The following is a 27,194-nucleotide window of genomic DNA, read 5'->3' as shown; positions in this document are numbered from 1 at the left end:
TTATGGAATTATAGTTCATCGATTATGGAATTTTAGTTCATATGTTGTTGCTAGGAATCGAACCTGATTTTTTTTTTTTAAGGGGAGACGCGCGTTTTATTAAAACGACGTCATTTTTGTATCCGTATGCACCATGCATGGTGCATACGGATGCACAGCATAATTTGCCTTGTTTTACTATTTATTCCTTGGGCCCCAAACATACTTAGGCCCAAAAGACCATGTCCTCTAGGCCCCTCAAATATTATGTACAATATTATTTTGGAAAAAGGTACAAATATGTCATTGAATTATTTGGGGATAGAAATTAAGTTATTGAAGTCAAATAAGTTCCAAATTTATCTTGAGTGAATGTTTCAGTGTCACTTTGATCACTTTCGGAGGTTCAGCTTTCTAATCGGTTACCAATCTGTGAATAGCATTTATATATTAATCTTGCCAGTTTCTGCTTTATATGGGCTTCTTTTCTCTCATGCATTCATGGTGAGTCATTTTCAATATTCAAAAAGCAAAAGAAAGAAATTTATTACACATGTCAACTATTTCACCCATCAGTCCAAAACAGATAGTATTTTTCCTGATTCTAGGGAAATTGATAGTTACATACGCTAATGAAGAATCGGAGAAGAAAATAGAGGAGAGAGAAAATTAAACCTTTAAATTTTGAAAGTGTAACATGTTTACATATAGTTCAAGTAGAATAATAAGAAGCATAAAAAGTCTAACAACGTCTCCACTGAGGCCCAATCTCATGACCTCCCATATAAAAAGTCTAGCATATATATGGGTATTACCGTGTATATATAAAATATATAGGTAGAAAAGTTGTTAGGATGGTATATTAAGCAGAGTAATAGGTGTAGTATTTATTAGAAGTTATTTTAGTAAAAATAATTTATTTTATTAATTAACCATATATATTTTCGTAAAATTAGCAATCAATTATTATTACATATTATATATTCCATAATTCTCTTCTCCCACCTCCACTCTATCCTATGCGCAAAGCTCAAGCGCTTACCTCTGTTGTACATCAACCACTAGCGGACGCCGTAGATTTCTAATTCTATTATCATTTTGTGTATGTCTTATGAGACGTCGTTCCTTCTGGGCCATAGTTTTTCTGGCTTTATTTCATCTTGCTTTTAACATTGCAGCAGATGACGAGTTGTAAGGAGAGAAACAAAGGTTGATATGTGATTTTCACGGGTGAGTTTTTCATTATCTTAGTTTTTTTTTTTCTTTGTGGGTTTTGTGTGTTTTTTCCCTTAGATTTCTTCTACTATCATTTCGTGTATATCTTGTGCGACGTCGTTCTTTCTGCGCCATAGTTTTTATGCATTTAATTCATCTTGCTTTTAGCGTTGCAGCAGATGACAGAGTTGTATGGGGAGAGACAAAGGTTGATACGCAATTTGCATGGGTGGAGTTTTTATTATTTTAGTCTTTTATTTTTCGTTTTGGGTTTTGTGTGTTTTTTTGTGCATTTTCTGATTTTTAAACAAGAAAAGTTGTTCATAAGAAAAAACAATTTTTTTTTTGTTTATTTGTGGAAAAGATACGGATCTAGAAAGATCGACCGGGAAACAGTAGAGTTCTTTTGCTCATCAAATCGAAAAAATTTGGAGAGTGACGGATTCTCTCTATATGTAAACATATAGAGAGGGAAGCATGATAGGATTGGAATATTCAGAAGAAGGTGGTGGAAAGTTGTTCCTCTTCATCAGATGAAGATACTTCTTCTAATTCTGATGAAGAATTAAAGGTCGGTTGATTAAAATATCTCTGTATGTGCATGCTTGAAAGTACCATTTACTGTTGTATGCTTTTATTGACATAAATTTAATTTCCTGTCATTAGATTCTTATAAAAATCATTATTCTTATTTTTATTTTTTTTTTTGCTTTTGTTTTTAGAGTATGGATTATTTGTTTTATTCAATGTTAAAAAAAAAATTTGTGAGTTGTGCTTTAAGTAGTGATAGGTCTTTAATGGTGTTTTTATTGTTGTCAGAAACTCGCTCTTAAAACTATAATTGCACCTAAGAAATCAGTTTGACAAATCTAAAATCTTGTGTGTTATGCATGAATGATTTTATTTTTATTAATAGCATATATTATGATATGATTAATATTATTAAAGTAAGAAATTTATATATGATAAATTACTAAATATAAGTGTGGTAACATTTATTTAAAATTTAATGAAATTAAAATATAATCCTCATATGTGGTTTCCCGCCCAAACTTTTATTAATATAAAGTTATTTTTGTCCCTAATATTTTTTTCCAACTTTATTTAGTTATTTGACTATTCTTGCCATTTTAGGACTTTCTGGATTGAGAGGTGGTTGAAAGTACTATTGGAACTTTGGAGCGTAACAAGTACTAATTGACTAATTGATATGGATTTAAAAAGAATAACTGACTAAGAATAAAAATTGCACGGAAATTAAGTCAATTGAAAAAGGAAATGAATGTTAATAATTGATTGAAAATTAAAAATAATCCAAAATTAACTGAAATAAAGAAGGAAATGGTCAAACTGTCCAAACAATAATATATATAAATTGGAAAAGGAATCTGTTTTTAATATTTGACTGGAAATATTAAAAAATAATTTGTTATTAATAATTAACTAATTAACATGAATTAAAAAAATAATTGATTGAGAATAAAAATGACACAAAAATTAGGCCAATTGAAAAAAAAAAAAGAACTAATATTAGTACTTGATTACAAATTAAAAATATCCTAAATTGACTCCCATGGAAAAAGAAATACCCAGAGTCCCAGACCACTCAAACAATAGTATAGATAAATTGAAAAAGATATCCGTTATTAATAATTGATGACTGAAAATATTAAAAAAATAATCTGTTATTAATAATTAACTAATTGATATGTAGTAACAAAAAAATAATTGATTGAGATAAACATTTGATACGAAAATTAGGCCAATTAAAAAAGGAAATAAATAATAATTTTTTTGAAAGGGGAAATAAATAATAATAATAATAGATTAAAAATTAAAAATTAAAAATGATCACCGATTAACTATTTCGAATAGGAAATCAATTAACTATAATATAGGTATTATATGGGATACATATGAATCCGAGCTCATTGATTTCTCAGATGCAAATTATATCATGCACCGGGTGCATAATCGATTATGCACCGGGTGCATAATCGATTATGCACCGCGCATCAAAACGACGTCGTTTTATTTATTGAAAAGAAACAGAATCTTCGCAAAAAATGACTCTGTTCTTCAGTTTCATTTTTGTATACACTGCAGTTTCAGTTCAACAAAACTACAGTTTCGTTTTGATATAACTACAGTTTCATTCAATATTTAAACACTCAACTATGTGAAAATGTTATTTAATTTTATTTTATAGACGCTATAGTTTCATTAAAACACAACTACATGATCATTTCAATATAATTACAGCTTCATTGTACAATATACACTCAAATATGTGAAATGTCCAGTTTTCATTTTATATATACAAATGTCGTCTACAAATAGGTTTCAATAATGTGTAAATATAACCGGTGATATTATGTTTTTTAATGGAAAAATTGCTATATATCTAGACAAAAAATATATTTTCCATACAAATGAATTATGATATCAATTCATTCCTATAACTGAGTTGCTAGAGAACGGGCACATTTGCCTAATTTATAAAAATACTGAACAATGATAAATAAAATCTCCAAAGTTACAACAATGCATGCGTACATCTACACATTAGCTATTAATTTGAGCAATTATTTGCTCAAATTCAAGCATTGATAACATAAAAACACATAAACGATCCAAACCATACCTTCAATTGCACTATATAATATTTGATGTTCTAATTTAAATAATTATATATCGATCCAAATATTCTTAATATATTATAACAAATCCATTCCGTGCATCGCACGGGCGCAAATACTAGTTATAATAATCATAATATAGTATAATTACCATAGTTTATTAAAATTAAATAATATTAATTAGATATATTTGCCTTTGCTTTTGATCCAGTTTACGGGCGGTGGTTTTTGTTCCCTTTCTTGCTGGCAATGCCGATTGACGCATTTGACCACGTTCATCACTTTTGAAGACCACGTTGACAAATTCCACCGCCCATTTTACGATGTCAAATCTAACAACGAGAGCTCTAGTCATGGCGTCTCTGAAAACCACACTAGTGGCTCCGCCGGAGGCGTGGATGGCTTTGCAGCCCCGGCCTGTTGGTGCTGGCGACCAAGCTAGCAGCGCCCAGATTTCACCTTCCGTAGTTTGATTGGTCCTTGTTGTGCTACTATACCCGCCGATCTATAAGCCAGTCGAGCTTCTGAACACGCCTCCGCATCCCGTCAAGCTGTTCTGGCTTATGATCGACGCATCCGTGTGGAGGGTATGCCAACCCTCAAACTGTTGAGCTCTCGTCCGGATCTTCTGATTGCATTGGTCAATCTAGGAAGCTTTTTCCTGGCAAAGGCAGTTTTCGCTTCCTTGGCGAATCCATTTGATCTTCATCCTCCAATCCCAGATTTCCTTGCCAAATGACTTATTGCACCGGCCTCCATCTCCAAATCCACCACGCCGGTGTACGAGAATAGCTCTCCCCAGTTATCGGCATCTTCTTCGGGAACCTTGAGTCTGTGGTGAAACCTCGTCGTCTCCGTTCATGGTTGGTCATGATTCAGGGTCCGGATGAACATGTTGATCTTATTTGGAACTTTTCTTAGTTTCCAAATATCCTTCCAGTGTCCTATTGTAGTTTCAGATGGCCCGTTCGTCGCGATTTTAATTTGTAAGCTGAAGACACCGATCCACTTCCTGCCATTACTTTCACCTTTCTAGTATGGTGCATCAGCTTCCCTTGTCTCCACAATCTGGTCACGCAATGGGGGATTGTCATCGTTGGTGTGAATATCTTCTTCATTCGTATTGGAACCTGCCATAATAATATTTTTGGTTTCGCACACTCCTTTCCAGAGGTTAGAGCCTCCGACCCTCCAATTAATTTCCGGGACGTTTGCCTTAATTGCCATGCATGTATTTTCCTTAATAAATGATATTCGTCCAGAGACTTCCTTCTTCCATCCTATTTTTGCAATGAATGCCAAGTTCATGTCTTTGAGCTTCCTAAGACCAAGCCCTCCTTCTTCTCCATCCTATTTTTGCAATTGATTATGTATTACTCCCACCAAAATCACCACCGGTAAACTGGATCCAAGGCAGAGGAAAATAAATCTAATTAATATTATTTAGTTTTAATTAATTATGGTAATTATTTTTAATAAAAGAAACTAAATATAATTATATGATTATTATAATTTGCATAAAAGGGTTCAGTAAAAGTTGACTTTACAAATTAATGAGGTGGCGCATTCTGCTTCACCGCCGTTGTATAGCACCTATACAACGCCGGTGTATCAAATATTTTCTCAAAAAAAATTAACAAAAAAAATAAAAATTGTTATTTACACGCTTAGTTGGCATGTGCAACACATACGCTAGCTAGACGCAAAAGGTGCGCCCAAGGCACTTTTGCAAGTTGCTTTTTCCCATTTCTTCCCAATTATCGGGCCCACAAAAAATTAATTTTGCAGGAATTAAAACTTCATAAAATCACCATTATTTCCATTAGTATAAAAACCCACATCAAATTTTTTGTTACAAAAAAAAAAAAAAAATTAAAAAATCACTAGTGTGGTTACTCTTAAGACTTAAAGTGAGCAACAATAATAAAACATAAGTTTCATATAATTTATATATTAGGTGCAAAAGGAAAAATGAAATTACTACACAATTATATTAGGTGCAAAAGGAAAAATGAAATTACTACACATAGTACACCCACATTACACTAAAATAATCTGCTGCAAAGTGTGGGTAGGCACCCTCCGTTGGGAAGTCTAAGCCGTGCAGACCAATTGCCAAATTCTCAAAATGGCTAGTAATCCCATCATTAGATTCTCCATCCATATCCTCACTCTTGGCCTTACGATTCCCATCCCTATTTAACAAACATCCATATCTTCAAATTAGTATAATCATAATTTACCCCTCCACAAACTGTTGGGTCGGGATGTAGGGCGTTTAGGGTGGATAATTCTACCGTAATATAATTCACATGGGTAGCTCAACTAGTTACAAATGTAAAATTTATCACAAAAGACTAAGAATCAAGTCTCGCTAGCAGCAGTGTGAGAGTAATCTCTCAAAATGATGGGGCTCCTTGTGCGCAATGAACAAAAATTCAGCACCTATTGGTTAGTTGAGTCACCATAATTTATCATATCCCTCCACAAACTGGGCTGGGATGTGGGGGCACCGAGGTGGGCAATTCCACCTTTTCTGTCACAAGTATAATCATGGTATATATCGATTTCAAAAAAAAAAAAAAATGGTATATATCGAAAGAGTAATTGATGAGTATGTGGGGTATGATTCTTATATTATACAACAAGATCATGAGTTTAATTTTTATCAATATTATTTCGATTGAGTCCATTACATATAATTATCATCTCTTATGCGATTTACGGATTGTTACACAAATGGAGTAATAATAATAATAATAATAATATATTCCTCACCTTATTGTAAGATCATGAACTCTATCAACAGCTTTATTTGCCTATATATTAGCAGCACCGATCAGATTAATACGTATATATAAAAGAAAATTATTAGTTAAGTCCAACTCATTTTAAGGGGATAAAAGCTAGGGAGATTTGCTATTTTACCTCATTTGCCCAATTTGTTCGCAACGTAATTATAAAGAGTAGAACTGCCTTCGCAAAGAGGGCTATTATGATTCCCAGCCAAAGACCCTATGCGAAATTGATAAATAAAATGTGAAATGACTATTTCGGATATTCATACCAAGACAATAAAAAAAAATTTACGTATCAAAATAAAATTTTTATTCTCTCTTAATTACCGTAAAACTTTCACTTTTAATCCTCAATTATTAATTCAATCAATTTTTTTTTGAACTAATCCAAACTATCATAAAACATCCTAACTCTATTCAAGCTTTACCCAGATGTCTGCACGGACTTAACACACTGGTTCAGTAAGAAGTATTTGGGAGAAGAAACCAATGTTTGAACTTTGGGTGAGTTGGTCCAAGCGGGCAGCTCCCTTGTGCGCACCGACATTTTGCCCTGTTTGCTGAACCATTGAGGGCAAATTATTCTGTGGACCCCGGTCCACCTTGCAAGGTGGACTCGGGTCCATAGTATAATTGCTGGCCATTGAATCACCGGTGTGGAGGGTTCTTGGAGTTGGAACTCAATCTTTTGGGAGAAGCTTTACCCCTCTTAGGCTCTGTTTGGTAGAGCTTATTTAGGAGCTTATAGCTTATTTTAAGTTATTAATAAGTTATAAGCCCTGTTTGATAATGTTCCCAAAATAAGCTCCTAGCTTAAAATAAGAACTTATTTTGGAACGCTACCTTAGGTAGCGTTTCAAAATAAACTCCTACCTTTCTAACTTTTCTTTTTCTATCTTTATCCTTATTATTTTAAAGAAATGACATAATTTACCCTTCCCAATTAAAACTCATTTCTCTTATCCTTTATCCGCAACTTTCACCTCAAATATTATTATTATTATTATTATTATTATTATTATTATTATTATTATTATTATTATTATTATTATGAGATTTGCAACAATATTGTTACTTCACTATGAGATACTAAATCAAGATTATGCTAATAGTTTTATTTCAAAATGTTAATTTAAAAAAAAAAAACAAAATGTTAAATTTTAATAGGTAAACAAACTAATTTAAATTTTATGAAGATTTCGTTTTTAGTCTTTTTACATTTATTAGCTTATCAAAAAGTTAATTTTACCAAACACTTTCAATCATAACAGCTAGCTTAACAGCTCTTCAGTTTTCAGCTCTGAGTTTATAACTTTTTAGCTTTTAGCTCCTAGCTTATGGCTTTTTAGCTAAGTTTGCCAAACAGAGTTTTAGTATGTGGATATACATTTTGAAAATTTTAGACTGAATTTCATTAATTTTAACAAAAAGCTGAGATGTTTTTTATTATACCATGCCTCCAACATGATAGAAGAAAGCCAAGAGTATTCCAGCAGGTATCTCTAGCAGACAATAAGCTCCTAAGTGGATTATTGCCACTATTTTTTGCCACCCACATCCTATCGCTGTGCCTGAAATTAAATCTACAATTACTATGATGAATTTTACAGTATTAAAAAGACAACTATAAATAAAAATGGGCATGTGCATATTTTATAAATACAATTACGGTTATTAATTTACAAAAACGTTACCAATCCGGCCTTTTTATTTATAATAATAATAAACATAGTTTTTAAGCCTGTATGTTAGAATTTATTTTAATTTTATTATAATTATATGGAAAAGTGTTGATATATATATATATATATATATATATATATATATATATATATATATATATATATATATATATATATATATATAGGGTTGAGTTCAAATGAGGACAGCAATATATAGAGGACTGTGAGGACAAATTATGGGCACACAACAATTAATTTCAGGCACACAACTTAATACATAATGGCACACAAGAATAAATGTAAACATCAGGTTTCGAACCCTGGCTCTATAATTAACAAATCTAGCACGCGTCATACAAACTGTGGCACACGACTACATTTGGTTATGCACACGACATACCGGCTAATGGCACACACTACATTTGTCCTCACAGTCCTCTATAATATACTTGTCCTCATTTGAATACACATCTATATATATATATATATATATATATATATATATATATATATATATATATATATATATATATATATATATATATATATATATATATATATATATATATATATATATATATATATATATATATATATATATATATATATATATATATATATATATAAAAGAAAGTCCAAATGCGCGTGGGGTCTTTTCGTGCGGCGGAGTTCCAGAATACACCAACAGTGTTAACGAAAGGCACCAACAGTGTAAGGGAAACACACTATAATGAAATGCAAAAATACACCATATAACTCACCACCTCTAATATAATGGTGTATTTCCGAACACTCTATGGTGCTTTTACTCACACCGAATGGTGTGTTTTTGGTGATGCGTACTTAATTTGAGTGTGTTTTTGTAGTGCATTTCCTAACGTTGATGGTGTATATTTGCTTTACTATTGGTGACGCTGCACCGCCGCACGGGAAGACCCCGTCGCACCAAAATTCGACTCTCTCTCTCTCTCTCTCTCTCTCTCTCTCTCTCTATATATATATATATATATATATATATATATATATATATATATATATTATTTTCATGACATTCCTTGTTTTGTTCTTGTATTATTTTGGCATAATTGAAGTATGTGCTCCATCTCAACTAAAATTCAAAATTGATAGTTGGATTGCACATTTATGTTTATACATATTATATACTTAGGTTTTCAAAAATATTATATGCTCAACAGGCATGACGATTTTTCGTCATCCATCAACAATCATGTTTAAATAATGTTAAATATGAGGACCGATATTTAAACCAGTTTGGATGACGTGAATGGTCATGCACTCTAATCCCTTAAGAGTGGTTGGGAGTTCAAACCTCTTCTTATATGGAAAACCAATCTGGCCAGCAGTTTCTCCCTTAATTGAGCCGGCCCGGTCCGAATGGGCAGGTGCCTCCTACAGTTAATTCTTTTTTTGTAGTCTTAGATTAATAGTTAATTTGATTTTTTAGTCCTAGATTAATAGTTAACTCTTTTTTTTTTTACTCCTAGATTAATGTGTTAATGTGTTATCACACCTCATATTTTGGAGGAACTGCTGCAGAGGTGTGGATTGCAATTAAAGAAGAAATGAGACTCTGGCCGTGAATTAGGGTTTTATTTTTAAATTAAATTATAATATAAATACCTGAAAGAATGCATTCAAGGCCGTCAATGAAGTGGGAGGCGGACAGCAAGAGCAGCATCCGGCCAACATATTTGACAACGGCAAATTATGCTATGGACTCGTGTCCACTATGCATTGTGGACACGAGTCCAAAACGCCGTCGTTTTAGGGGAAAACGGCGGTATTCTAAAATTTTAAAAAAACTTGCGTTTGTTAAGCCGTTAACGGCGTTATTGATCGATTTGGCAGAGGATTTATATTCTTTCATTCTTTCGTTTTGGCAAGTTGAGATTGCAATCCATTCTACATCGCAATCTCAGAGCGTCGCAAGTTCCATATATTCTTTTCTTTCGTTTTTTTGGTTGTTTGTCGTTCGTTTGTATTTGAATAACGAGTTATTTGATGGATGATGCGAGAAACCAGAGCGATTTGAATGCTGATCGATTTTCTATGATGGAGGTTCGAGGTATTTTGGGATTTTGGATATACTTGATTTTTTTTCTGTGGTTTGAGATCGATTAGGTCAAAAAACTGAATTCGATTGTATATTTGTGTGCGTTAATGCGATCAAATTTGGTGTCAGTGTATGTTTCTTTTGAATTTGTGATTGATGTTGATTGCGTACAATGTGTGAGATTTTGGCGAGGGTTTGCTGGTGATTGCAATCAATGTATGCGATTTTGGGTAGAATTTACAGGTGATTTCAGTGTTTGGAGTGTTTACTCTGATCATAAATCTCTGCACTTTGAATGTGTCATAATATTTCAACTGTACATACATAATGATTGACCTGTACATTCATACACTGTGAACTATATATTCATAACAGTTTTGATACTCTGTAGCTATTTCTAAAGTGAATGTCAGTAAGTTGCATGTTATATGTTCAACAATTTTACAGTTGTATGTTTATATATTTGATTGATTTGTGTACAATGTTTATGTATTTACAGTGAACGAAGCTTTGGTGGATGATTCATTAAGTACAGCTCAAGGAGATTTAAACATTGACGGATCTTCCTCGATTCCAGGTTTTTAATAGTGTTTAATGTCAATCAGATTGCTTTTGATTCTATTATTACAGATAAAGTTTTAGTATATATATATATATATATATATATATATATATATATATATATATATATATATATATATATTTTTGGTGTTTTATTGCAATCAGTGAATGAAGATTTGTTGGGTGATTCATTAAGTACAGATGAAGGAGATGTAAACATTGATGGATCTTCTTCTATTCCAGGTTTTTTACCAGTGTTTACTCTTATTTAGAATGTTTTTATTCAATAAGTATAGATCAAATATGGTGATGTGTGATGGTTTTTATTGTTATATTGATGTTGTTGACCATATGTGTATTGTGCTTATGTGAATATAGTTTGATATAGTTATGAATATACACTATGAAATTATGAGTATGTAGGTTGAAAATTATGGATGAACAGATATGTAGTTTTGAATATACAGTTAAGCAATTATGAATGTACAGTTCTATAGTTATGATTATACACTATGGAGTCATGAGTTTGTATGGTGAAATTGTGAATGAACAGATATGAAGTTTTGAAAGCAGTTATGAATGTACAGTTTTATAGCTATGAATATACACCTATGGAGTTATGAGTTTATATTTATAATGTTCAGTGAATGATATATTTTTTTTTATCATTTGATGGAAAATCCGTTCCTATGTAGAGCATGGCTGGATTTATTCGGCATTCCCCTCCCCCCCTCTACATTGGAATTATTTCTCCATCAAATGTTATTATTTGTTATAAATTAGGTTATATATTTTGTAATTGCAGTTGATGAAGATTTGGTTGGTGTTGTAGTAAGTAATGGTGATGAAGCTTTTGAATTGTATAATGAACATGCATATAGAGTTGGTTTTAGTGTGAGGAAGGGTAAACAACGTTACAAGGCATCTACCAAGACAATTCAAATGAAGAGGTTTTACTGTTCTAAGGCTGGTTTTAAGTGTAAGGCAGATGGTGGTGTTAAGCTTTATTCAAAAATTGATACAAGGACAGGGTGTGGTGCATTTGTTCAGTTTGATGTGGGTGGAGATGGATTGTGGACAATTGCAAAACATATGAAGGTGCACAACCATGAGCTATGTGATTTAGACAAGAGTCACCTACTTCGTTCACATAGGAGAGTGGGAAGTAACCAGCTTTCATGCTTAAAAGACTTGAAGCAGAGTGGAGTTGGGGTGGCAGGGGGTATTAGGTTTTTGAAACACCAATCAGGCGGGTCTCCATTGGTTGGTTTTACTAGTCGCGATGCTTATAATTCGTTGGCTTTTGATGCAGTTAAGAGTTTGGATGGAACTGATTCAAATTCGTTGATTGAAATATTTAGGAGGAGGCAGTCTAATGAGTCTGAGTTTTTTTTTGATTTTGAAGTTGATTCTGACTCAAGACTGTGTAATTTTTTTTGGAGGGATGGGCAAATGAGACGGGATTATGAATTATTTGGAGATTTGTTAGTGCATGATACAACATATCGCACTAACAAATATGATATGATATGTGGGCCGTTTGTAGGGATGAATCATCATTGTATGAATGTAATGTTTGGTTGTGGGTTTTTGAAGAATGAGAGGATCGAATCCTTTGTGTGGTTGTTTAAAGCCTTTTTAAGATCTATGGATGGCAAGTGTCCACAATCGATTATGACGGATCAATGTGCAGCCATGGCTGCTGCCATTTCCATAGTTTTTCCAACATCACGCCATCGTCTTTGCATATGGCATATTGGTGAGAATTCGAAGAAGCATATCAAGACGTTAAGGAACAATAAGGAGTTTATGGATATCTTCAACTGCTTGCTGAAATACACAGACACAGAAGCTGAATTTGAATTCTATTGGACTAGGTATGTTTCTGTTTATGAGTTTTTGTTTATGAATATACAGTTTATACCTTATGAAGTTACAGTATAGCAGTTATGAATATACAGTTTAGCTAGTATATTTGCAAATCGGAATATATGCCATGGGTATGAAATATATGCATGCAGATTTATTTGAATTATGAATGTAGAGAATAGTAGTTATGAATATACAATATAGATGTTATGAACAAACACTATATTAACTATGGATATAAAACGTTTGCAAGTAGGAATTTCCATTATATGAATTATGAATATACAGTACAGGAGTTATGAATATACAGTTTAGCTATTATGAACCTACAATATACCAATTATGAACATACATAATTTGCAGGATGGTGACTGATTTTAAGTGTCACAAGAATACATGGCTAGGGAAGCTTTATGACTGTAGGGAGAAGTGGTGTCCAGCTTTCAGTAAGGATTATTTTTCTGGGGGTATTCTATCTTCACAAAGGAGTGAAACAACTAACCATTCAATTTCTAGAAGGTTATCTAAGACTGCTGGTTTGTGTGATTTCTACTCATCGTTTGTCAGTGTTATTTCTGAGTGGAGAAGTAAAGAAAATGGCGAAGACTTTCGATGTGCTCAAGGTGTACCTGCCATGTTGATTGACAATGTGAAACTTCTTTCACATGCCCGAGAGGTGTATACAATTGAAATCTATTTTTTGTTTGAGGAACAGTTAATGAAAGGTAGTGCGTGTCACCAAGAGGTTGTGTTTAATGATGGGTGTCAATATAAGTATCATGTGTGGCGACCGGATGTAGATATTATTAGGCATGAAGTTAGCTTTAAGCCAATTAATATTGATATTTCTTGCAGTTGCAAATTGTTTTCCGAAATGGGAATCTTGTGTTGTCATTGTATACGCATACTTGATATAAATTGTGTTGGTAGTATTCCGGACAAGTACATTATGAAAAGATGGACCAAAAAGGTTGCAGCTGTTAGGAATGCGAACTTTGATTCACTGTTTTATAATGCTGGCATTCCTCCTTCAATTTGGGTTGTTGAGATTAGTAGGAAGTTTCAGAAATTGGTTGTTTCAAGTCAAGACAATAGTGTAGCTAGACAGTTTTGCGATGAAGCTGTTGAGAATGCAAAGAAATTGATTGAAGCAGAGAATGGGAAAATGAATACTGAAGGGTGTGGTGCTTCATCTTCAAATGTTATTGTTCAAGATCCTTCAAGCCGGAGATTGAAAGGTGTGCGTAATAAAAGGAGAAGTAGTATTATTGCAAAGAAGTACACTATAGCAAGGGGAAGAAGGAGTGCTGCAAATAAGGTTGCTTCAAATATAAAGGGTGCCGTTCAATTACTGGTTTTGGAAAATATATCTGAGATTGCTGGTGATGGATATATTGTACATCCAACTTCTAGTAGTTCACAGTTTGTTCGGTTTAATAAGAGTTTAGGTGAGAACGTAGTTGCAGAATGAGATTGTGACATGTCAGTTTGTTAGATTTGAATCCTATATTCACAACTTTTATATATACATTTACAAGTTATGCAGTATATATTCTTACTACTTGTTCCTTACTTTTTTAAAGAGGTTTAAACATCTATGTTGACAGGGTACATTCATAATTATATTAGTGTACATTCATAACCCCAGAACTGTACATTCATAACTCATTAACTGTACATCCATAATGCGATAAGTGTACATTCATAATACTTGTTCTTTATTTTTTCATGTTTACATTTAGATTTTTTTTTTGTATATATTATTAATATTTAATTATTATGTGTAGTAAGAGGTTCAAACATCAAAGTTGAAAATAATAAGTTTTACCACTATATATTTATAATTATAAGGTCATAATGTCAATGCCATGTGTTTAAAATTCCAAAGCTGTGTATTCTTAACCACATGATTGTACATCCATAATGCCATATATGTACATTCATAATCCGAAGACTGTACGTTCATAATCTCATAATTGTGCATCTATAATGGCATATCTGTATAAACATAATCTTATAACTGTACATTCATAATATCATAACTGTACATTCATAACCACAAAACTGTTCATCCATAATGTCATAACTGTACATTCATAACCAGAATACTGTATGTTCATAAACTCAGAAGACATCAAATATGTTATACATGTTCAGAAATTAATAACAGAACCATATGTTTCAAACATAAAGTCATATAATAGAACCATTGTCACAAGTGCAAAAATATACATGTTTGAAATATAAAGTCGTAATAATAGAACCGTTGTCAAAAGTGCAAAAACATACATCCCCACAATCCAACTACACAATTTGTAGTATCAAAAATCAGTATCCACAATTGGTCAGCAATCATTTACAAAATGTCAGTATTTCACATTCATTTCAGGTCAGACAGAGCCCTTGCTGCTTTCATAATTCTGTGCATTTCTGTGTTCTCTCCCCACGTGATGATTGTAGCTGCATACTTTGCTCGCAATCCAGAGATGAAATCAGCCTACAAATGAAGATCATTAAATAATAAGTTTCATGCAATGGGAAAAAAATAAAATAAAATAAAAATAATAGCTGAAAGTAATATGTTTTCCTCTTACATTTACACTTAATTTTCTTTTGAATCCTGGGTTCCAATTTTTTAGAGTTCCTTTATATGTTTCCATATGTCTCATGACATATATTCCACAGTCAATGGAATTTTCAGTCTCTTTCCAGGTCATAGGAAGCACCTCCACAGGAATATCTTCTATTTTCCAGTACAATGATGAACTGTGAGCTGTCAAGTATTCCTGGAATGCAGTTAGCTACACAAAAAATATGTCAGTGTTCATTATGCCTCATACTTCATATATTTCAAATGACAAAAAGTTAAAGTTTGTGGACAAGTTACCAGTAATTGAGGGCAATCTTCATACTTAAGCTCTTCTGTAACATCAGGTGTTAGGGCCTTGTTGTCTATCACTTCAACCTTAGATGAAATTGTGTTGATGCAAATAACAAAGTAGTGTTCATGTCGATACACAGGGAAAAATATCTGTATTGAAGAAAAAGAAAAAAAAAAATATAGGACAAGAATTATGATTATGCAGTATGGATATTATGAATATATAGTATAGCAATTATGAATATACAGTGTTTGGTTTATGGACTTTGAGTGTGGGTAATAGAGCTTACCAATTGTGCATCACTGATATCAAGATTTCCAAAACTACTCAGCTCATAGCTTAACCTCTCATTGAAATTTTGCTTCTTTCTATCGAGTGGGAGACTCTTCATCCAATCATCTGTTGGGTCAAGTTGCAGCTATTGAAAAAACATTTACGAAGAGGATGAGAAATCTGCATAGTGTAAATTGAAATTCAAATAACAGTTGCTTGCATGTCAAAAGATACTCACATATACCATTGTGCTGAAGAACACACGTTTTGGCTGTCCCGGTGCTCGTTTGATGTTGAGTAATGTATGCCTATAAGACCACACATCTATCAAACTGTTTGATATTTTTCCTTCACTCATTGTTAGGAACTGTTCTCTTGTCAAATAGAAATCCTTATAGCTGAACAGTAACTCACTATAACACCCAAAAAAAACAAAAAAAAAAAAAAATCAGTTAATACATGTGAAATACTTAAGTAATTAAATAGTTTACTAAATATTTAGATTTCAAACATACTCGTTTGGATGATCATCAGAAACTTCCATGAATGCATAATTTGAAGCGATCCTTTCATTAACAGTGGCATTGTGAACATACTGTGCATTCTTTGTCCAATAAGGAGATCGTAGATTCAACGGGATATTCTTGAATGTCCTTTTTGGCCTTTTTCGGATGGTGACATCCTCAATATCAGTCTCACTCTCATTCAATGCCCTGCATTTATACAAAAAATGCAAGTAGGAAGTTATAATAATGCAATAGAACATTTACAGATTTTATAAGTATATGTTAACAATTTACCTAGTGTAGATTCATAATTGATAAAATGTATATTAATATTTATTACATTGTAGCTTCATAAGTCATAAGGTATATAATAATATCCAATAAAATGTAGAGTTATGATTACCTAATTATAGAATCATAATTACCAAAACTGTAGGTTCATAAATACTTAACTGTAGAATCATAACCACACAACTGTAGATTCATAACCACACAACTGTAGATTCATAACTACAAAACTGTAGATTCATAACTAATATAATGCATATCAGTTACATGCAATAGGTATCAGATTAGTGGCATTCAAAATATATGAAACATAAGCATATATTTACCTATCAACTTCATCAAGCTCATCAGTTGTGGCAGCAGCAGCAGCAGGGGTGGCAGGGGAATCCAATGTGAATGGAACCCTAATTAAAGGAGCTTTCCCCCTGTCGCCGGGGGTTGAAACAGCATCAGTTGATTTTTCTTTCAAGTTGTTGGAGGTTGTCAAACCAGCTCCACACGCAATGCTGTCAACAAGGACATCCAATTGTATCCCCTCCGTTGTGCTGTGCTCTGCTGGTCTTTTACGTAATGGGGCTGGGGTTAGGGAAATTCCTAGATCAAAAGAAGGAGGTTCTATTTCCATTTGCTTGGTTGTTTTCTGAAAAGCCTCTACCAAAGCATCCACTGCAGCTGTAAAACTTTCTTGACCAAAGAAAATGTCATCTAGCTGCGATGCTGTTGGGGTTGGAGCTGCTTGCATTGTGCCAGCCACAGAAATCATATTTGAAATTCCAGAAAAAGTTTTCTTTATCACCTCTGCAGGTGCTCCCTCCCTCCCAACCTCAGTCATTGCTTCTCCAAACTCAATGACATCGGCAGCTAGCCGTTGCAGTACTTGCGTCACCCTATCAATACTGGACGATGGCACTGAAATTGTTGGAACCACTTGTGCAGAAGAAGAAGGTAAAGCAGAAACATTGCGAACTGTAGTAGGTCTCTTCATGCGTGGGATAACCTTTCCCTTTCCAAATCCACCAGAATTCTTCTCTGCATCAACTCTTTTTCTTAGAAGTTTAGTTGTCCACGAAAGAATGGTAGGGTGTGTTCTAATGACTCTCATCCCTTTGAACTGGACTCTATCAACATAGAATAGCTGCAAAATCCCCCATAAAATGTATGAACTGTATGTTCATAATGATAAAGTATGATAATGTATAACACAAGGCAAATAAAAAATTATATTGATGAGCATATAATCCTTAAGTAGAGGGGGGATGGGGAGTGCCGAATAAATCCAGTCATGCTCTACAAAAAGATCAATATGTCCATCAAATTAGAAAATTTAGCCATGATATGCAAATGATATAAGTGTACATTCATAAGCATATATTTCTATATTCACAACACCCAAAATACAGAGTACCATATGCATAATCTGTGAATTGTACATTCATAATGATATAACTGTACATTCATAAGCATATATTTGTATATTCACAACATGCAAACTACAGAGTAACACATTCATAATGCTTGAACTGTATGTTCATAATGATATAAGTGTACATTCATAAGCATATACTTATATGTTTACAACATCTAAATTACAGAGTACCATATTCATAATCCTTCAACTGTATGTTCATAATGATATAAATGCACATACATAAGCATATAGTTATATTTTGACAAGATCAAGGACTTACAAGGAGGAATGTGACTGCACCAGTGAACAGTCTACCAGATTTTTTCCGGTACTTGTCGATTGATTTGATAAGGAACTTGTACGTATAGCTGCACCAGTTGTAGTTCTTGATCTCGCCAACATTGATCAAAGAGTTCAGGATTCTGTAATTGCAGTACCTTGTTTGGAATCCACGAAGCATTGAAGAAACAAGCAAGACCATGAAATCCCTTTTAAACTCATCTCCATAATCTCCCCTCTGAATAATTGCGTCTCCCATCCTCGTTGTGATTGGTGACCCTGTTTGAATTCCCCATCTTTGTCTCCAAGTACGCAATAGTGCTACGTACTCAGCATTCCCATTTTCTTCATATTTTGGAGCTTCCTCCACCTCATTTACGCCTCAGGGAATGCCTAGAGTGCATTCAATATCCCTCTCAGCAAGATGTAGCGTTTCACCTTCGAATATGAAGTCACACTTGAAAACATCAAATGCATGGACAAGATATTGCACCAACTGAGACTCACAGGTGTTCAGTTGAAGACGTAAAATTGATTCAAATCCAATATCAGTCACAGCCTGTTTTTGCTGTTCTGATAGTCTTTTCACAAGCTGATGCATAACTCTTGGACCCATTCTAGTGCTGAAGTATGCAACATCAGACTTATGTTCAGGATCTTTTGTTTTTGTGGCTTGTCTTTTCCTCTTTTTTGTATTGCCTTGACTTTCTGACTGCGGCTGTGATGGACCTGCAGTCTGTGAGTTCAATATTGCCTTTGTTGTCTTTTTTCTTTTGATTTCTCTTTCGGGTGGTTGCTGTGATGTATCAGCAGCAGCTGCAGCCTTACCTCGTGTCATTTTCCTTTGAATTTCCTCTAGTGCCTGACTTAACGTAGGCTCAGATTCCATTGCTACCATTGAAAACATTAGGAATGCATAATAAAGTATAACACAAGACAATTAAAAAACAACATTGATGAGCATATAATCCTTAAGTAGAGGGGGAATGGGGAGTGCCGAATAAATCCAGCCATGCTCTACAAAAAGAATAATATGTCCATCAAATTAGAGAATCCAGCCACGATATGCAAATTACAGAGTACCATATTCATAATTCATGGACTGTATGTTCATAATGATATAACTGTATATTCATAAGCATATTTTTTGATATTCACAGCATGCAAACTATAGAGTACCACATGCATAATCTTTGATCTGTATGTTCATAATGATATATGTGTACATTCATAAGCATATAGATCTATATTCATAATGTACAAACTACAAAGTTATATATGCATGATCTCTGAACTATACATTCATAAGTACATAACCATATACACGCAGTATGCAGATTACAGATTAACACATTGAAAACCCTTGAACTATATATGTTTATAATGCTATAACTGTACATTCATAAACGTTATAAATGTACATTCATAAGCATATAACTCTGTAATATTTGAAGTTTATGAACATTCATAACACTTTGAAAACTATAATCGCAATATTTGAAGTTTATATACTAATATATACACAATAATCCAGAATATGCAGAATGATCAGTGTTAAAGCACAAACCCTAGGTCAAAAACACAAAATGTATACAAAATATGTTCGTTGAGTATGTAGAGTATGTAGAGTATGTAGAGTCAAAAACACAAAATGTTTAATGCTGTAAAAAAAATCGCTTTTAAGAGGTAAGGTTAGACACAGAATACCTGTTCCAGAGTAAACGATGGAGAACTGTGATGCAATCGACGTTGATGGAGTCTATTTTGAGAAAAAACCAGAGAAAAACGACGAGAATGAAGGTTTTGCAAGGAAGGAGATGGAAACTTGATAGAGAGGAAACCGCGAAATACAGTATAACTATGACGTATCGGGTTCTAATATTCAACATTCAATTTAAAAAAAAAAAAAAAAAAAAAAAAAACGATTGGCTGGTGATAACGGTGCCACTCACGGCTCCGTTAGTGTGTTAGTATGAAACGATGTCGTTTCAATCCGTGTCCACAGTGCGATGTGGACACGGGTGCATAGCATAACGATTGTTTGACAACATCTTCATCACTGCTAAAACAATATCCCCACACACTGTGAAGTGACGTCATTGCTATGGCTGCCAAAATCCCTTCTGTTGCAACACACCACAATGCACTTCGTACTGCTACCCATGCTGCATTTGGCTTCCCTCCTCCCAGTTCATTTGAAACCCTTATACTAATAATAATTATAAGTTGGGAAGCATGGAAATAATAAGATTCTATTTGGTTGTAAGGAAGTGATTCATTAGGGGAAAAGAAATTGTAATTCTGTGGAAAATGAATAAAGTGAAAACATAATAGAAATGCAAATTTCATTATTTGGTAAACATGGATATAATTACTAAGAATTTCAATTATAGTGCTTGTTATATATGAGAATTGAAAGGGATAAGTATTATAAAGAATTAAAGATTGGCCACAATGCTCGTGTAGTTGCAATAATTCCTAAGGAATTGAAAGATGTAGACATGTACTATTGTTAGGGAGGGAAATTTGGTCCTTACACCCCAAACTTTCTTCTCATGTATTATGGAGTTGCAATTCTTAGCCACGAAAAATTGTAATTTAATTTGAAAAATTGTGATTCCATAAAATTGCAATTCCTTCCAAATAGAACTTTAAAATAATGGGCTATTTGTTTGAAAGGAATTGGAATTCCTTCCTCGCTTAATTCCAAGGAGCGACAAATCCCACAATTTGATTGGGATGAATTGCTTTTCCAAGGAATTACACAATTCGTACATTTTGAAGAATTGCAATTCTCACATTTCTCCTTAGGATTTGCAATTCCATGGGATATAGAAAGAAAATTTGACATATGAATACTAAATTGCCTCCTTACTTCCTAACTCTAATTCATTATTATTGTTGTTGTTGTTGTTATTGTTATTGTTTTTGTTATTGTTATTGTTATTGTTATTGTTATTGTTATTGTTATTGTTATTGTTATTGTTATTGTTATTGTTATTATTATTATTATTATTATTATTATTATTATTATTATTATAACACAAAGATATTTTAGTCTTTATATCACTTCTTTTCTTTTAATCTCCATATATACCAAACACTTTAATTGAAATTCACAGTAATTCTATTCATGTCTATCAAATAACGAAATTTAAATTCTAACTTTATTCTCACCTTATTCCTTTCCAACGGTCCTTTTTGTTGGGTGTCAGGGTTGACTAAGTTCAGTCCCTACTTGATTCGAGACGTGACATTGTGGCTTACCATGGAGATATGTGATTAAATGGTTAATGTTCACCTACTTATCACAAATTAATTTTAAGTAGAATATAACAACTAAATATCAAAAAAATCCGTATGGTTAAATGAGTTTGACTTGAGATCCATCACTTTTCCCTCCTAATTTCTTCTTTTCCAACCAAATTACATGTGAATTTTCACTTCTTATAATTAAGTAAGAAAGGAATTTATTTTTTAAAAAATAAAGAGTAAGAAAGAAATTATAATTTCTCTCTACCAAAAACACCATAAAAGATTGAAACTCACCTTACCGCGCCACCTAGTCCCAGAGGCAGCATATGAATGGTGGCGCATATATTCAGGCTGGTAATGGAAACATTAACACCATCAATTATTAGCTAGTTAATTTGCAATAACATATCAGAGTTTATATAAATATATATATATAGAATTATTTCCACTATTGATTCCACGAGTATGGACCATTTTCATATTTGGTTCTCGATTATGTATAAAATGTTTAGGTTTGGTCTCACTTCTTTTAAATCCTTATCATATATATTTGGTCCTTGACTATTAAAATTTTCAGATGTTCAATGCTTTAAATGTCGTGGGACTAAATCTAAAAATTTTAATAGTCGGGTACCAAATATATACAGAAAGAATTTAAAAGTTGTGGAATCAAATTTAGAAATTTTAATAGTTGTGGACCAAATGTAGCAATTTAAAATTCGTGAGAACCAATCTGAAAATTTTAATAGTCGAGGACCAAATGTGGAAATGATTTCGTACTCGTGAGACCAAAAGTCGAAATAAATGATTTCGTACTCGTGAGACCAAAAGTCGAAATAACTCAAATATTATATACAGGCTTCAATAATGTTAAAATCTAAGTTAAATAAATTAAAATTGAGTTCGTTCCACCAGAGGTCCCTTGTCTTTGGTGGCAATTCCAAATTTAACTCCAGACTATCGTTTTTGTCATTTAACATCCCAGACTATTATTTTTTGAACACTTTTAGTCCGACTTTTTCTATTTTTAGTAAGGGGTTTTTTTTGTCATTTTATAGTTTATTTTGTTATTTTTTTTTTCAGTTTCAACCGGTTTAATTAGTTTAGGACTTTACTAAACACTGGTTGAAAAATATGGTTACTAAAAGTCAGAGTTTACCTAAAGTTCTAAACCAATTAAACCGGTTGAAACCAAAAAAACAAACCAACAAAAAATACGTAAAGACAAAAATGCACTTACTAAAAATAAGAAAAGTCATAAGAATAACTAAAAGTGTCCAAAAAATAATAGTCTGGGATGTTAAATGGCAAAAACGATAGTCTGGAACTAAATTTGGAATTGCCACCAAAGACAAGGAATCTCTGGTGGAATTAACTCAATAAAATTATATTACATATTTAAATTTACAAACACCGAATATTTTATACAAAAAATACAAATTATTTAATTAGATGGGATATTAGCTTTTAATTTTGGGATTAGAGAATCACCCGACCAAATCTGAAAAATTTAATTCGGGGACTAAATGTAGCAATGATTTAAAAGTCGTGGTACCAAATTTCAAATTTTTAATAGTCGGGAACCAAATGTGGCAAGATTTTAAAAGTGGTGAAATAAAATCTGGAAATTTTAATATCCAGAGATCAAATATGGTAAGGATTTAAAAATTATGGAATTAAATCTAAAAATTTTAATTGTCGGAATTAAATGTGAAAATGATCTATTCTATATTCATGGGATCAAAAATGAAAATAACTCTAAATTTATATATCAAGTGAGAAGTGAGAACCAAGTCTCAAGTAAGAATTGTGGACTATGCTAGCTGTTGATATGAGATAATGATCAATTAAATAAAGTAGAAAGAAATACAATGACATTTTAATAAATATGCAAAATACAATTGCATACAATTTTTTTTTAATTTTTTGAATCAAAAGAAGGGGATACAAGTGCATACATTTGCTGATACCTAAATTGCACTTTTAGAATCTCTTTTTTAGTGCACATCCCCCCCCCCCTCCCCCCTCTCTCTCTCTCTCTCTATATATATATATATATATATATATATATATATATATATATATATATCACTTTATAGTATTACTCGTTGCACGTTTACGTTATCAGGAAAAACATAATATAATGCATTATGAAATAATATATAAAACTAATTGACTTACGTAATGGAAAGAACTGAAGTTTCCAACTTGGGATTTGAAAGAAGGCCGGATACCAAAACTATAATCTCGAATGACCAAATCTCTAAGCTGCACTTACCACAAATACATACATACATAGACGTAGTTAAGTTTATATTAATTTCATATTTCACGGACAAAAATTGTCAGAAAATTTGGTCAATTAGGTCATCAATATGTTAAAAGTTAAGGAAAAATTGTATTTTTGATCCTACAGTTATATTTATAATACAGATTTTGTTCCTAAGTTATATGCGTGACTATTTTAACCTATAAGTTATGTATGGAGTGGCGATTTTAGTTCTAAAAAGACTAAATCAGCCACTTTATTGTTCTCCCGGTCCCTAATTGCTTGCCAAATTTAATTTTGCACGATTTTTAATGCATCAAAACAAATGCTACTAACTTTTAAATTTTACTCCTAGCCTCAAACGTATGTGTCATTTTATAAAAAAGTACAAATGTACTACCTCATTAACTATTTAGAAATTTAAAAAAAGTCAAAAAGGTAAATTGAAAAATATAAAATAATAGTTATATAAGAGATGAGAGAAGTAGTACGTACGTACCAAAGCATGAGAGCAGAAGGAACCCCTAATCTAAGAAAGTTGATGATCCCATGAAACATATCCATGGAAAACCCTGTCCAGGTTTCCTTACAAGAAGGAGAAACCCTAACATAAATCCCCCAAAACACCACATTAGTCCAGTAAGATACGGCGTTAGCCATGGCGGCACCTTTAAACCCCATCCCACATTTCAACACCAAAACCCAGCAGCTTAACACGTGCACCACAGCGGTGAACCCTGCCGCCATTACCATGGCCGCAACGTTGTTCTGCGCCTGAAGAAACCTAACGTGGCACTCCACAACGGCGTACGGGAAAATGCACGGTATCAGAAACCCGGCGTACTCGCCGGCGGCGTCAGATATCTCCGGATCTTGCCCGCACAGCCTCAGAATCCGGCCGGCGTTTGCCCAAACTCCGGCCAGAGGAATGCAGATTAGGAGAAGCACCACCATTGCTCTCTGCATATGAACTCCCACCATCCGGTACTGCTTCGCCCCGTATGATTGACCGCATAATGTATCCAGCGCGCCCGCCATTCCTATCTGGTTTCATTAAGGAAAAAAAAAACATTATTAAAACTTTTAGTTAAAAGAGAACACGTTTTTTAATAGTTCTATGTTGGGCGGAGGTTAGGACCGGGAGAGGCAAGTTAAGTCTATGATTTAGTGGCTAGGATTGTTGGACGGAGGTCAATAAAAAGGTTTAAAGGCCTAGCATACAGTGTTTTGAAAATGTGTGACAATATTAAAAAATAAAATTGTGACTTTCATACTAGCTATAAATTTTGACAAGTGTTATTAAAGCCTGTAGCACCCGGTGGGCAATCATTATGGTCTACACAACTATGTGGACCATATTATCAAATAATGTATATTCAGCACACAAATAATGTACTTTAGTACATTAAAAATGTATATTGTATTCAGAAAAAGTACATTATTTGATCACTAAAAGTATATTATTTTGTATAATGTTGTACACAAATAATGTACTTTTAGTATATTAAAAATGTAGTATTTTTTTGTTATGGGTCATGCAGCACTCTGTGGACCATAGTCCACACAATAATTTGCCCCCGGCGGGTGAGGATTGTTGGGCGGGGATCGGTAAAGGGTATGTCTAGCAAAAACGTTTCAAAAATGTGTGGCGATATAAAGAAATAAAATTGTGTCTTTGCTACTAGCTATTGGCGTGAGGGGTAAGCACTTGGATCTAATAAGTGGTATTAGAGCTGGTAGCACCTGGTGGCTGAGAGATCGGAGGCCAGTAAAAGACGTAAAGAGTAAAGTTGGGCATTTGCTACTTAGTTATAGCTTTTGGCGTAAATGTTAAGCGGTTGATCCTAACATTCGCTTACCATCAAGCTAAAACCGGTGACGGAAGTGAAAGAGGTGGCCATGGAGGCGCCGGAGAGGGAGAGCTCGCCGAGATGGCCGACGAACATGAGGGAGATGACTTGCTGGGAATTCATCAAAAGATTTACGGACATCAAAGGCCCAGCCAAAACTATCAGCCTCTTCACTTCTCCAAAAGCCTCATCCCAACTTCTTCTTCTCCCATTTTCAGATTCAGGATTATTAATCAATAATGGAATCTCCATTTCTTGCTTTAATTTCTTGAGTTAATATACATGCATAATGAAAATATGAAATATATATATATATATATATATATATATATATATATATATATATACATACAGTTAATGGGCTCAGCTCGCTGAAGGTTTCTGCTGCAGGTAGGCTTAGTCAGACATGATGGTCCAAGACTTTTTTGCTGAGGACATTATATAGTTTCCACATTCTACATAGTGGTTCGAAGGTTGCTTTTTTGGTTCATTAAACTTGTGCTTTGTGAGGTGGGATTTATGTTTGCTGATGTATATATGTTCTTTTGGAGGCCAGATCGCTTCTTGTATGTATCTGCAGGTTGTTACTTGTATCCATCAAATTTTTATATTTAGGTTTTTATCCATCAATTCATGCAAAACCAATTTTCTAACTTTTTAATATAAAAAAAATAACTATTTTGCAATTCATCAAACTAAAAAAAGTTGAATTTGTACTCTATTTTCTTTGTTTTTGTGGGTACCATGATTTTTATATATGACATTGTGTGGCTCGATCAAAAGAACATTGACTAAAATTAAATGCATAACCTTTTGATAGAAAAATTATATCCCATCCACTGGGCCTTCCTATGGTATGAAGTTCAATTCAAACAGGTACGTGTGTATTGCTTATAAAGGGCTAGGTTGTATTTTATTTTATTTTTATTTTTAATAACTCAAGTTTCAATTCTGGACTATATCATGGAGCGTTATGCTGTGCAACCATGTGGACCATACATGGTGCACACGGTTGCAAAAACAACATCGTTTTAACGTTCGATTTAAAAAAAAAAATCCAGTTTTAATTGCCGTTAACGGCGTTATGTTCTGCATAATTTGAACTATATAGTTCATTCATTCTGCATATATAATTCATTCATTTTGGATATATAGTTCATTGATTCTGGATATATATATTTTATTCATTCTGGATATATAGTTCATTCATTCTGGATATATAGTTCAATTCATTCATTCAAGATATATAGTTCATTCATTCTGGATATATAGTTCATTCATTCTGGATATATAGTTCATTAATTATGGATATATAGTTCAAATTATGCATAACATAACGTCGTTAACAGCAATTGAAACTATTTTTT

At 33.1% G+C, this 27,194-nt stretch overlaps 1 protein-coding gene and 1 pseudogene across 1 annotated transcript; both read right to left on the bottom strand.

The window, feature by feature from the left end:
* Positions 1-4,865: 4,865 nt before the first annotated feature.
* LOC109158408 lies at positions 4,866-26,079 on the bottom strand (annotated as a pseudogene).
* Positions 15,076-18,712, bottom strand: LOC109158392. Its single transcript, XM_019306301.1, has 8 exons — positions 18,455-18,712; positions 17,093-17,901; positions 16,488-16,685; positions 16,211-16,385; positions 15,989-16,117; positions 15,705-15,848; positions 15,412-15,618; positions 15,076-15,314 (listed from the first exon to the last, which is right to left on the bottom strand). The coding sequence occupies exons 1-8, from the start codon at positions 18,710-18,712 to the stop codon at positions 15,198-15,200; spliced, it is 2,037 nt and encodes a 678-aa protein (XP_019161846.1). The 3' UTR covers positions 15,076-15,197.
* Positions 26,080-27,194: the final 1,115 nt, after the last annotated feature.

Source organism: Ipomoea nil, unplaced genomic scaffold, assembly GCF_001879475.1.
Source record: "Ipomoea nil cultivar Tokyo-kokei standard unplaced genomic scaffold, Asagao_1.1 scaffold2818, whole genome shotgun sequence".
In the NCBI taxonomy this organism is placed as follows: Eukaryota; Viridiplantae; Streptophyta; class Magnoliopsida; order Solanales; family Convolvulaceae; genus Ipomoea; species Ipomoea nil.
The sequence above is the reverse complement of the archived record's forward strand: the minus strand, read 5'-3'. Positions and strand labels throughout refer to the sequence as shown.